The 14907-nt window shown below is 41.3% G+C and overlaps 2 protein-coding genes across 2 annotated transcripts in view; both read left to right on the top strand.

Annotated features, from left to right (window-relative positions):
• LOC145407237 (uncharacterized) overlaps positions 1 to 6568 on the top strand; it is a 106377-nt gene extending 99809 nt beyond the window's left edge. The window contains exons 3-6 of the mRNA XM_080278272.1: positions 3471 to 3734; positions 5027 to 5104; positions 5543 to 5685; positions 6397 to 6568. Of these exons, the coding sequence (XP_080134398.1) occupies positions 3471 to 3734; positions 5027 to 5104; positions 5543 to 5685; positions 6397 to 6568 (657 nt within the window). The remainder of the gene's footprint in view (positions 1 to 3470; positions 3735 to 5026; positions 5105 to 5542; positions 5686 to 6396) is intronic.
• A 3303-nt stretch (positions 6569 to 9871) lies between these two features.
• Su(z)12 (Polycomb protein Su(z)12) overlaps positions 9872 to 14907 on the top strand; it is a 30167-nt gene continuing 25131 nt past the window's right edge. The window contains exons 1-2 of the mRNA XM_080278273.1: positions 9872 to 10025; positions 11667 to 11713. Of these exons, the coding sequence (XP_080134399.1) occupies positions 9935 to 10025; positions 11667 to 11713 (138 nt within the window). The 5' untranslated portion in view covers positions 9872 to 9934. The remainder of the gene's footprint in view (positions 10026 to 11666; positions 11714 to 14907) is intronic.

The raw sequence follows: 14907 nt of genomic DNA on the forward strand, positions 1-14907 counted from the left end.
ACGATAATTTTCCTCTCTTAGCCAAGATTTCTTTATGCAGGAGGAACTAGAGACGTGGAAAGACATTGCAGTCTCTCTTCCTTCTCTTTCCTGGGAAAATAAATCACTGCTACGGTAGGGGAGTGGTTGTAAGAGTATAAATCTGAGCAAGACCCATTGAGGTCACTTGAGGTAGTTATTTTTTTTTTCTTTAATTTCAGCCTTGTTCAGATTCAGATCAGGGGAATTCAGACTCATCTACTATACTTCCTTCACTTTAACTTGGCCCAGATTTTCTTTCTTTCTTTATTTATTTATTTTTCTGCAACTTGTTTCACGTGGCTCAGTGGCAGAAAAAGATACTGCTGCTGTTGTCCATTCTTACTAAAGTACTTTTTCGTGACTAGCATCGTTTCCTAGTGTCAACCCGTTGATATAACTCAGCATTCAGGATAGAAAGGGCAGCTTTAGGCCAAGCTGAAGTGAAAAGAGTATAGTAAAGTTCATTTCGACCAATATTGATCCATTGGGGCCAGGCAGATCCAATTAATTCAGTTCCGACCCTCCATCTAAGACCATTATCGCCATAACACCTGGTGGTCTAGCGGATTAAGGGGCTCTGAATGAATGGGGCCCTTAAGTATTTCCATCTGAGGGGTGGTTGGGGTTTACTGTTCACACAATGCAACTCAGGGTGAAGAGAGGCTGGTCATCCTTAACTGTCTTAAATGTCAGTAGTGAGTGGCTTGACCCCCGGTCCCTATACACTCAGTGGAAAAAGATGGGTGACATAGACAGATAGATAGATAAATAGACTGACAGACGGACAGACAGATGGTTATTTCAGAGTCAGGTTATTTCAAGTCCAACAAGGAATTTCATATCCCATACGGCCCAGTCATATTAATTCAGGCCAAGTCGGGTAAAACATTAACGGTATAAAAATAACTGATGATTGCCGTTTACAGCTGCCATGATGGTACTTCAGTGTCTATGGACTCTGTAATGAAACGTCCCTCAATCCGCCTTTCTTAACCGGATCTTTCACAGTAAACAAAGATGTATGAGACAGCCTCCATCACTGCAGCGTCTGTCTCACACCTTGCCAGTCACTGTAACCATTCAACTTTTGTGACTACACGGTTGCTTGATCTCAGTCATCAACACAAGGACATCCGTGTGCTGTAAACGAGCCACACACATCACACGAGTAGTGTTTGCAATGCTCCAGTGAGTAACAGACGCAGTCTTAAGTCTCTTGATGTTTGCTTTCCTTTGGCCCGGAATCCTTGCCCTCCATCTTCTCTTCCTGCATCTCTTTCTCGCTCCATGTTTCTCTCCTCCCTCTTTCCATTCATTCTCTGCACACATTTCCTTCTTTTCCCTTACTTTTTCTTCCCTCTTCCACCCTCACTTCTTTCCTCACACCTTTCCTCCTTCGGAAGGAAGGTGGTGGTCGCAAAACCTGATTCTTCTCCTCAGATCTTAAATCCACAGTGGTTATCTGTCATAATGACTCGTGTGCAGTCGACAGTCATAACTTCGTTTCAGCTAACTAGCTTCCTTCCCCCTGAAACATTGCAGTCCCAGACACAGAGGAGTTTCTATAGTTTTGAAGCCCCCAGTACTCAGACAGCTTGTGAATGGCTGGTCTGGCTTAAAACTTCCACAGACGGGCTTGATTTTCTAGTATGCTCCTTCGGATGAAAAATTCCGTGACGAACTGTAGCAGAGAGACGAAAGGATCTGAAAACTAGAGACACGAAACACACTTCAGGTTTCAGAAACTCATACCATAGAATTATTTCTCAAAAGACAAAGTTAGAAATTGCTCGAACTTCAAAGATGAAAGACTGTAAGCATTGCTATACTCACCCTTAATGTAGCATAAAAATTTAACGCTATAAACACCAGAATGTCAAAAAAAAAAAAAAAAAGTCATGCCAGTGTTCATAGGAGGCGACTCCATGCTGTCTGGGGTCTTAACCTTTCCAAGAGGGTGCTTCATTCCCTGGCCTAAGAGACGCCCAGGCCATCAAAGACATAACAGCCCTTAAGAGCCCCTCTTCCCATAACATCCAGGCCTTTGTGTGTGTGTGTGTGTGTGTACTGTTATAAGTAGATTGTGAAATATCTGTGGTAATTTATACCCCGAGACCGTCATCCTGTGCTCGGTTATACCATGTAATGATACTACAGTACTAACAATGATGAAGTCCATATGACACTAATGATAATGGATTATCCAGAAATGCTTATAAATTTTATGTGGACTGTATACTCGTTCTTTCTTCTAAGTCGGACACCGGCGACCGTGATTAACCTTTATGCCGCTTTAATTATTGCTTGGAAACTTCAGCCACCAACATACTGTACGGAAAAAGTCAGTGTAAGCAATGAGGTGTCACAGTACTCTTGTTGCGTTACCTATATGACAAACGTTTTCTTCTGTATCTAAAGGAAAGAAAACTAGAGAGTTGGGACACTGACCTCTTTTTTTTTAGTTGATACTTCAAGTCTGATGACGAACTTTTCTTCGTATACTTCCTCTATCCAGACGATTTTATTCACATTGCTTTACAGCTTTTGAACCGGAGTAGTTGGTATGCATTAACTCCTTCACTACAGAAGCTTCTTCTTACGTGTAAGAAATTCGTTAATTTGTTGGAAGAATAAAACAAGAAAATACGTCACTGGATCGTAGTGCCGAGAATGTTCAGTGGAGCGAGTGCAGAGGATCGTAAAAACATTGTAGCGCGTAGGCTATATCACGGACCCAGTATGTCATGTGATGGAGCCAAGATCCTTCTCCATGGCTCTTAGATGGAGGCGTATCCTCTTTGGCACAGGACATGTTGTAGCACTTCTTCCTTAGCGGTTTCTTTTGTACATCACACCTTGCAATCTAACTATGCTACTACCGAACCAAACTTTGTCGATAATATGATGACATACCAAGCATACAGGACGATATTAAGGTAAAACTTGCCGAGAAAATCGCTACAGAAAACGTGCAAGGAAGTCTCTTACGCCAACGAGAAGACGGCTGGCTGTCGTAATGGTGCACGCTGCAGTTAATATTTGAAGTTCATGCTCCATACATGTTATGGTATAACGTCACCGAAATATAGGTTTTGTATATTTAGCACTAGCATTTTACAAAAGTATTTTGCAACATATAGCAACCCAGACTTTTTTCAAGAATGTTTGATTAGTTTGACACCTCTAGCTGACCTGTTGGTTCTGGAGAGCAATTGTGAAACTACGACCAAGTACGTCAGTACAAAGGGGGAAAAAATCCCTCTGTCATACCCTAACGGGTGAAGCTGTAATGGTTTTACTGCTGCACAAGCATAACAGTATAGGCCTACCTTCTGAATATCGTGCACATACTTGGGGAAATGATTATATACTTGCTCATTGTACATATTGTTTATTTGTGGTATATGTTGTCATGTGTTGTGTATGTCACAGACTATGATATGCCTCAGGTGAAGCGACAGGTGTTCTACCCCGTCTACGAGTCTGCCAGGGAACCAGTCTCTCAACCCACCGGTCACCTCCCTCTCGCACCCCACTACCCCGAACCTCACCGACCCGAGCCAGCTTACAGACCAGAGCCAACCCGCAGACCCCGGCCGTCTCGTAAACCCAGGCCATCGTACAAACCTGAGCCCAGCTATGGTGACGACAGCTACGAGGACAAGAACACCATCCCGGGAGAGCCTGGCAAGGACTATCCCATCTTCCACGAGGTGAGACCATCAGCTGCTTGTACAGTACGCTGGTATTGATAACTTCTGTGCACCTCTTCCTTAGCAGTTTATTTTGCATGTATCACCTTAATATTATATTCTTGTATGTTCCAAGTAAAATCAGCGTGGTGTGCAAAATAAATCGGTGAGGAGGAAGTGTTACAAAATCCCCAAAGACAGTATGGGTACGGTGCCATAAGTAAGCCTTGTGTCCCTGAATGGTGAGTGAATGAGGATGTTTGCTGGGCACTGCAATGATAGTTCTCCCTCTTCTGTGTTTTCCTGTCCCTGGGCTCTACTCACTCCATCTTTCGCTGTAATAGTGTCCTGGCAAGATTACACCAAACCAGCCCAGCGTAATGTAGTGACACTGGGCAGTATTCCACCTACCACTAACCCACCCCGTCCTAGCAACTCTATTCTGCCCATCCCAACCATTTAACACCGTCATAAAAATACAGGCGAAAATCTTTGACCTATGGGTAGATGCATACATTTTATGTTATTATTTACTTAGTTATTTATTTTTTGTTCCTGGGATAAATCTTTACCACCTAATTTAAACTGTCCGCTCCTTCCACCCTGCCCTACCATCCACCACCATCACAGCCAATCCTGTCCATCCCTCACTGCCATCCACATAAACTTTTCATCCTCCCTCTCCTCCTTCCTTGAATTATGCGGATAAATCTTTGAAATCCTATTAATTTACATGGTCGGTTTACCAGGGTGTACTCCTCCCGTTATACCTCCCCATTTACCACTCTCTCAGCCTATCCTCATTAACCACTTCACCTGTATCTGCCTCTCTGCCATAATTTACTTGAGTTCCTCTTGGAGATGACTTTACCGGCCAATCCACAGCGCCTATCTTCACAGGGTGTAGTCCCTATTCCCCCTGAGCTCCATGTCTCTTTATCCCTCCGCCCTTTCGTATGCTCTACTCACTCCGGTCTCTGCAACATCCTTTTCCAGAAGTATTGGTTATAAGGTTAAGAAGAAGAAGAAAATGATGATAATGATGATGATGTTGATGATAATGGTGATGATGATAATGTTGATGTTGATGATGATGACCAAACCATTTTCCTACAAATCAAGTTCTTTTTGTACCGACGAGATGATTGGCTGAATGATGATACGGCGAATGATGAGAACAGCAATAATAATGATAAGAATGATAATGATGATGATGATGACGGTGATACTACTACTACTACTACTACCACTACTACTACTACTACTACTACTAATAATAATAATAATAATAATAATAACACGTATCTTCACAGATTCCCTACACCAAGTTTTCCTGCGACAGTGTGCCCTACAGACCAGGAATCTATGCCAACCCTGAAGCTGGTTGTCAGGTGAGAGAGAGAGGGGGGGGGAATAAACATAATTTAATGGTGGATAGATAAATGACAGACAGATAAATAGATGGATAGATAGATAGATAGACACATATAGAATTACAGATAGATAGATAGAGATATAGATTGACATTGATAGAAAGAAAAAAAGTAGAAAGATAGATAGGGAGATAGACAGGGAGAGAGAGAGGGAAGGGGGAAAACAAGGCTGACAAGGTAACAGAAAGGTAAAGGTCATGGGAGAGGGAGAGAAAGATTGATTGATTGAGGAAAACAGACCTACCAGTGTGTTAGTAAAGGTCAGAGTGAGGGAGAGAGAGTTTTGTGTGTGTATGTATGTGTGTGTGTTTATGTAGCCTATCTATATTTTTATGTGTGTGTGTGTGTGTTACCATGATCAACTGTACCTGTGCTAATGTACCGCGCACCCCTCAGTTGTACCACGTGTGCAACGATGACAGGTTTGGTCCCCAGGGCGCCCAGTTCCTCTGCACTAACGGTACACTCTTCAACCAGGAGACCTTCAACTGTGACTGGTGGTACAATGTTGACTGTTCCCAAGCCACCAGTTTGTACCGGTAAGGAAGGGTACTTGGGACACACTAGACACTACCAGAATCCCTACTATCACCACGCATCACCATACCATCACTTCATTCCACACTCGTCACCACACGCTACCACATTCCATACCACCACCAAGCCTGGCATTACACACTACCCCATTCCATCCCCTCATCACACATCATCATTCACCATACTGTTATCACATTCCATACCATCATTACGATCGGCATTACACACTACCACACCCATACCCTCACCACACATCATCATTCACCATACCATCATCACATTCTTTTCCATCATCGCGCTTGTCACCACACACTACCACAACTATACCGTCACCACACATCGCCATTCATCATACCATCACCACACATTATCATGCTCTGTAACCTTACCAAATACAATGCCTCACCACACAACACCACTAAATGCAGTATATCATCACACCACTCACCACGACATCTGCCACCATACTATACCACACTCCCCCACCACATCATATCATCATCAGTCTCCACAAGACACCATCTTGCACTGAACATCATACCATTCACCATTAGCCTACATTTATAGTCACTGTTCAGCTCACTGAGAAGTGATGATGATGATGATGATAATATGATAAGGGTAATAGTGATAATGATGACGATGATGGTGATGATGATGATGATGATGGATAAGACAAGCCCTATAACTCCTCCTTTGTGTCCCTTTTCCAGTCTGAACGAGGACCCCGAGACCAACCCCTACTACCAAAAGCCGTACGAGGGCCCCCTGCACATCCCCACCTACGAATCTGAACCCTCCTACAAGCCAGAACCCTCCTACAAGCCAGAACCCTCCTACAGGCCAGAACCCTCCTACCGCAGGCGACGACCATCCTACAACTGAGTCAGCTAAGGAGATGTACAGTCGCCGTCAATGCTTTCTTTACACAGTCTGGGGTTTCGAAGCAGCGGAGCAAGAGTCGAACCATTCTGATTTTTGTTGAGTCGTTTAGCAAGAGCCATTTAAGTTTTGGAACTTCATTAAGCAAAATTCCAGTCAATATGATAATTATTTATTAATTTAGCAACATATCTTCAACTCACCGAGCCTTGGAACATCTCTTTCATTCTATTCCTGCCATAGTCTACAATTTCATTCAGTTTAGCATTGACATGTCGAACTGGAGGGGTTAGATATTGTCTCTGGAAACCACTACAAGAGTACTTTCCTAAGTTGACTAAAATCGTCTGATAGCAGCAAGAAGAAAAGAAGAAGAAAATGGGGGACGTCACCTTGATTTATAGGGGCTAAATCTGAAACAATTTTGATACAGTGTGTTGGATCTAAATGAAGCACAATTCTACATCACGACTGTTTGTTATTATTATTATTATTATTATTGTATCTATATTCATCTTTTACAAGATCTCTTTAGCTATAGAGACGGTTCTGAAGCATTGTAAAGGAAGTGTTGACCCTGACTGTGCAAGAGGACAGGCTACCATACCCCCTTAGTGCCCAGACCTGCCAACATATGGTGTAATTTATTTGTAACTTTAATAAATGGTATTTTCTTAGTCTAAACGTGCTTATTATCAATTCCTTCCCAGATATCCTCATTTATCACCCTGTGCTTCATCAGTCACCCTTCACCAACCACCCTACTAATACCCCACTTGTCACCTATGCCTCACCAGTCACTCTAAACCAATCACCCTACTTATACCACTTATCATCCTATATTTCACCACTCATCCTACTTACATCCCACTTGTCACCCTATGCTTCACCAGTCACCCTATACCACGCACCCTACTTATACCCCACTTATCACCCTATGCTTCACCAGTCACCCCATACCACTCACCCTATATACTTATACCCCACTTGTCACCCTATGCTTCACCAGTCACTCTATACCACTCACCCTACTTATACTCCACTTGTCACCCTATGGTTCACCAGTCACCCTATACCACTCACCTTATTTCCCATCGTCATTACACCCAACGTACAGTACACTCGTCACTACACCAGTTATCTTACACCAGTTACTTGACACAACACCAGTCAGTCTATACCAGTCTCCATTACATTCCACCAGTCACCCTAAATTTGCGTCCAGAGAGAGAGAGAGAGAGATTATGGCAAATACCGGTACATTTCATTCCACCTTGATTTGTATATTGAATCGGCTCCCCCCCCTCTGTCTCTCTCTCTCTCTCTCTCTCTCTCTCTCTCTCTCTCTCTCTCTCTCACACACACACACACACACACACACACACACACGCAGCTACTGTGAGAAGCTTCAGAAACCATTTGATAGGTTTGCACACCCAGCCTTTTCCAGCTTAGGCTATCTCCAAAAGGTAACATGGACCTTCCGAGAACAAAGTAGGGTTTGCCATGACGTCATTATAGAGTATGAGGATAAAGTAACTGGTTTTGACATTAATATGAACTTATATATATATATATATATATATATATATATATATATATATATATATATATATATATATATATATATATATAAACTAAGATGGTAATGTGGGGTTATATGATGGTGAGATGGTTAATTGTAAGGGAACCACAACCACGGATAATATTCAATTCGATTCAGTGAAACATACAAAAGTAACAGATGAGGGATCTTTAATCTTGTATGGTGTGGTGTGAGAGGGAGGTGTATGGTGTGTGCGTCGTGTAATGTAGTGTGGTTTCACAAAGATCGCTAAAGTCTGCATAAATGGAGCATCTCGTCTACGAAAATCGTTATGAGAGACAGGCGAACTTACCCTCTCCTAGAGATGCTCCTGCATCTTGAAACAGAATAATGGGCAAATGTGTTGCTTACAAAATTACAACAACCATTAATGACTTGCCGCTAATCAAATGGATTGAGAATAACGCCACATAACTGCAATGTGCGAGTACATCTTACAGCACCTGCATTGCACCATTATTTGTGTACATGCAGTACGAAAGTTACATCCACACATGGCACAGGGGGCTAGGGATGCAAGCTTCTCTGCTTCACCCCCCTCCCCCCCCAAAAAAAAAAAGAGTCACACTACATCCTGAAATCAACCTGAGGGCTGAATTTTCATTGTTGGCACTGGATGGCTGGAAGGAAGTAAGCTGTCTCTAGACAGTGTTGGGCATATCATACAACAGATCACTACCCTTAAACTACTAATGCTTGCAACTGCTTTTTCTCTGAACGTCTCCATTCAAACCATCATTTTCCTTTTCCTTTTTTTTCACTTCATATCCCCCTAGAATTAGTTTTATATCCACATTTACATTCCCTGAATTCCTGGTATGCCAGTCATTACTTTTATATATTAATATAAAAAATATATTCACACTCACAGATGTCTTCTGGAAGAGGCTATTCAGCCTGTACTCCAGCTCGCTGTTTGAAATAATACTTCTGGTAGTGGGTGCGGCGGCGGGCTTTGTTGTCGGAAACCCGTAATGTTCTCTATACCAGTGGTTATATCTTAATGGTTAATCTTAACCGGTGAATCTCAAAAGACTGGACGGAGTCCACACTGACTACACGTACTGTACTCAGTCTGTTTTTTGCTTATAGGAATTGAGATGAATGAGAGAGGAACTCATGTAAAACTGCATGTGCTATTTCCCTTGAGATAAGTATCTTTAATGTATCAGTTTTTGTAGCTTATCCACACCTACATTTCTTAGTGACATTTGACGATATGTATTACCGAAAATGGGAAAGCGCGGGAAGGCTGCGCATTGTATCAGTCAGATGTTACCTCGCTCGGTTCCTGGCTCAGTCTCTTTTTTGGGATCATTTTCGTAAACTACAAATTACTTCAAAATAAGCTAGGGATTTTACTTATATTGAATCGACTTACAAATAATGCATTGTTCCAATCATTGATGCTATTAGTAAGCTAATAATTAGAGATGCTGAAAAATTATGACTGGAATAAGCGAGTGCTTGGTACATATACCCACCATCATTGCAGTTAAGACAAGGGAAACTTGTTCTAAGCATCATTGTTGAAATTATATGTATGTTATTAAACAGTTTCACTAAGAAGATGGCTTGAGCTCATAAAGTGAAGTGATATCTTGCTATAAATTACTGAAACAAAGTGACAGTCCCGAGAGTGAAATGAGACATAGGTCACCAGATGGCAGTTTCCTGTGAGCGGTAAACAAAGCCAGGGACTCCGGGGTAAATTGCTGAGTGGCTCCAGTCTGTGCGTTTTTACGGCGGCAGGCTTGCGGAAAATGCCCCAGAAGAAGAAAGAAGGACTGGGTGGGGACAAGGGTGTGTCAGAGGTGCAGGCCGATCACGAGCTCTTCCTCCAAGCATTTGAAAGTATGGGAGTTTTGTGTTGTTTGTGTGCCCTTTCAAGCCTCGGCTTAACGCTTCATCTCATGCTAGGGGCTGTAAAGCTTCGTGCACACGGCTGATGTAGGCTTCTTGCGGTGGTCTACCATCAGAGTTGTCATTGATATTGAATTCTTTGTTATAGGGCGGACTGGAAGCATCATAGATTTCATAGGTGAGGTAGATATGTGCGTGAGGAGTCCTGGTCGTACTAGATGACTATTTCTCAGATTATCCAGGATACCCATGGTTGTATTAGAACAGGTCAAGAAAAGTGATTTTCATGTGAACATAAATTTTGGAGAAACGAGTTGGTTAGGTTAGGGAAAATTCAAGCAAGGCATCAAAATAGGTGAAGATCAAGTGCACAGTTACAGCATTGCTGATTGTAATGTCATCTGAAAGCTTAAAAATTAGATGCCACCAAGTTCATCAGAGTCCTGTTACCATAACTGAGCTATGCTATCATGGCAGCTACTACACACTTCTACCAATCATCATGCACCCTTCATTCTCCGCTGTAACCCTCTCTTATCATTGCCCATCACACCACCTAAATATGTAATGACAATATACTCTCCATGTCTGATCATTCAGTCTCACTATGCACTCTTGTTACTCTCAAAGACTATAATGACTGCAAGATTTATCTTTAGGTTTTTATTCTTAAATGCATTCCCAGGCGTATTCACCAAACCTGGCAACTATCCAGCATCATCAGCAAAAAAAAAAGCTCTGATGCCTGTCATTTTTACACACATGATCTGAGGCTACATCCAGGTGATTACATGAGTGACAAGCCAGATGGTTTCCTGTAAACCAGAAAACCATTCTCCATGCTGGGTGGGAACTTTATAACTAATCTCCTTTCTTCCCTGCATGTTATACAGTGATGAAGAGAGTCTGCAGAGATATTATAGTGACTGGCACAAAAAAAAATACTATAGGCTATATGACTTAAGTTCAATGCTTACCAGGTATATAATAATTGTATATGTTGTATTCAACTGTATTGTTCATTATTAGCAGAATAACATTGTAGGTATAGCTACGGTATATTACTTAAGTGCTGAAAATAGTATTTTCTCAGGTAGCCTATGATAGTGCATCCATTCAATAGTTTACTGATAATTTAGCCATTGGACTGTGGGCCAGAAGCATTGTTGATAATGATGTTAGTGGGGTCATGATTATTATGTTCTTTACTGACAACAGCAGCAGTACTCATCATCTTTATCAGAGTTACCAGTAAGTAATGTTTCCTCAGTGATACCGGTATTCATTTGGTTGCACACTGTTGTGTTTGGTCCAGTATGATTCATTTTGGCATTTGGCTTTTAACAAGGCAGGTACAGGCTATTAAAAAAAAAAAAAGAAAAAAAAAAGCATGCATGTGGTCATGCATCTTTTTGTCTGACTGCCATAAGAGAAATAGATTTCAGATGATAACATGGCTGAAGGGTTATGAATACAAAATTCATTTGTGACCAGAGCAGCTGTATGCCGTACATTATCAGTATTAACTTGAATGAAAATACAAGCTAACTCATTTGAAGTTTATGAGTGAAACAGTTTTGAAAGATGCCAACTTGTATTTCCTAATACCATATAATTTCTGTATCTTTGCAGAACCAACACAAATCTACCGTTACCTGAGATCAAGAAATGTACTTAGTGTAAGTATCAACTCTGTCTTGTTAACTCTTCTGCTCCATTGGTTGCTACCAGTAATTAATGCCAGTTGTACAGTACAGTGGCAGTTTGACTTTTCAGCCATGTCAACTAGAAGGCTGGTTATAATATACAGTATTTACATTTAACGAGGCTGTAGTTTCAAACCTTCTAGTGATGTGTCTTTCATGCATTTGTTGCACTGAAGTGTAGTGTATCATTTTGTTGAATTTTTGAACTCCAACATGCTTGCATGCATCTGCCTTGGTCACCTGATGGTGGCTTACCATGCTGCTCGATCTCAGGCAGCTTCCCTATTTAGTTCTTTATCCCTAAGGTCACACTCTATGACCTCGTCCCAGGTCTTTTTTGGTCTACCTCTCACTACCCTACCTACTAACATTAACACTTCTCATTTTCTGCGTCCAATTACCGTCCCCCATCCTTTGCACATGCCCAGACCATCTCATCCTACAGTACCTCTCCTCATCACATCATTACACTCCGGTCCCATTCTATCTCTCAACTCTTCCATCGTAAACCTAGCCCCTCAGTCTTGCACTCACGGATGCACTGCACATCCACCTAATCATTGCCGTTGCTGTACTTTTGAGTCTGCGAATATCCTCTTCCTCTACTGCCCAGATCTCATTACCATACAGCATTACAGTCCTATAATAACACACGCCACATACAAAGATTCCTTAGCATGGAGGGAGAGCCCTCTCGGTGTCAGGAGAGGCAGCAACTTCCTGAACTTCTTCCAACCACTCCTCACTCTAGCCACAGAGCTAACTCCGGCCCCACCTCCAGCACATAACATGTCTCCCAAATAACAAAACTCTTCCACACACTCAAGAGACTCATCAACAAGTTTAGTCTCTTCACATCTGACAATCTCCACATGCTCTTCCTGACACACCACACACATGAAATCAGCATTATCTCGCATTATACCTCTAATACCACTAGGCTACATCTCTTATGCACCCACATATCACAAACTGCACAAGATGGAATTACTTCCCACGCACTTGTGGCCAATGGCACATGGCCACTCTCCCTCTTCTTTGACAGTACCGCCACCAGCCTAGATACCATCACTTTTGTTTTATCTGCCTTTACTCTGAAGCCCTTTTGGCCCATACCATCTCTCCACTCCCTAAATCTTTCCTCTGCCTCCCTTGCATTCTCTGCAGTCAACAACAAATCATCAGCATACAACATCTCCCATGGGAGTCCATTTCTGAGGTCACATGATAGGACTTCAAGTACCATAGGAAACAACAAGGGGCTCAAGACTGACCGCTGATGTACACCAACATTCACAGAAAACTCGTCACTCAAATCTCCATTCACCCTTTCCTGGGATACATAGCCATAAGTGTAGAGTATACAGTATAGCTAATAATTTCATAGCCAATAGATTCTCCTCTCTCTCTCTCTCTCTCTCTCTCTAATGTAGTGGACTACTGAATTAATGATTCAGTCATATTGTATGTAATATTTACATACTGTATATTGACAAAATACTGATAGGCTATACAGTGTATATATATACTGTATAAGGTCTGTGTTCTGGAGGTGTAGGAGCTTCATAGCACCTCTTCCTCAGTGATTTATTTTGCATATCGCACCCAAAGTTTCTCATGTGTTATTTATAGAGCCAGTACAGTATTTACTATATACCGTATTGACTTACAGTACTACAGTACTTTGCATTAACCCCTGGAATCTGGGTGACATTGCTTTTATTCATCATTTACCCTGATCTGGAGGTGATAGATGTTGCCATAATAAATCTCATCAGTACAGGAGGCCTCCCTTAAGTTCAGTAAAATTATCTGGTAATAGCAAGGATATACCTGTACAGTACTAAAAATTGTCACCAGGATTCCACAGAACATACACAAGGTTATCAAGGTGAACTGTGCAGAATTGGTAAGGAGGAGATGGTACAAATTCTCCAGAGCCACTTAGAATATGACCCCTAAAGGAAAATCTTTTTCTTTTATTTATAGTCCAGCACCATAGTTTCATGATAATGTTAAGTAGTTAATATAGTATATTTTGGGAATTACAATAATAATTCCTATGCTCCTTGTGGGGCAACACTGGATTAGATGATGAATGAAAAAATTAATAATTACGGTAGTGAGGTACTTTAAGGTGTGGTGTGTGATGTGATGTAGAGTGATGTGTATGAAATATGTGGTTCACATATTATGTAGATTGAATGCTGTATGATGCAAAATTGTGCTTTCATCTTGTACAGCATGTGTTGTATTGTCATATATCATGTTGGCCATGAAATTTACTGTATTATTGTACATGGTACAACAAGGAATTGTATGGTGCTGTGCATTGGTTCCAAGTGTGAAGAATGGTGCAGTACAGTAATTCCTCATTTATCACATATAATCACTATAATTCCACATTAGATATATTAACCCTTTGGGAAACTTCTGCAGCTGAATGAAATCAATTTGGCACTACCAAGGAAAAAAAAATTCTTAAATGAGTTTAACACTAAAAATATTGTTACACAGTGTTGTCATTAACTATTACCAGGTATGCATTGTTACCAAGCAGTTGGGTTGTATGTCAAAGAATTGTGATTAAAAACTCAACTAGTCATCATCAGTTCAGTTAGCTTTATTACTTGTTCGAACTAGTTGTGTGCCCTTTTTCTTATACAGTATATACAGTATTTTTGTTAAAAATAAGCACTCAAACAGAGCAGTGCCTACATCATAGAATTGATCTAGGAACTAAATATTTGACTTTGCCTGGTAGCCTTGACCTTTGACCATTTGTGTTCAAAACATAATTAGTTTGGCCTTGCCCAGTCCTCAGCTTTTCTACCAGGTTTGGTAAAAATTGGATAAAAACAGTTTGATATGGTCTTGACTTTTAGCCTCTTGTTCTGTCGAAGCTTATCATCCTTGCCCAACCCTCAGCCCTTGCACATGGCTTCGTTGAAAAAAAATTAAAATCAGTGACAGTAACCATTGACTGAGTGTTCTCAAAACTGGATCGTTTCATTTTTGCCCTACCCTTAGTCCTTCTGGTAAGTTTGATCTGAATTGGATCGGAACTGTTTAAGTTGAACTCGCTGTGTGACCTTCACTTATAACATTCTCAAAAACAAGAGGGCACCCCCTTAGCATAACCTCACCCCTTCCATCAACTTTGGTTA

This window comes from Coenobita brevimanus, chromosome 72 (assembly GCF_032717465.1).
Source record: "Coenobita brevimanus isolate Jiangsu-jjx chromosome 72, ASM3271746v2, whole genome shotgun sequence".
In the NCBI taxonomy this organism is placed as follows: Eukaryota; Metazoa; Arthropoda; class Malacostraca; order Decapoda; family Coenobitidae; genus Coenobita; species Coenobita brevimanus.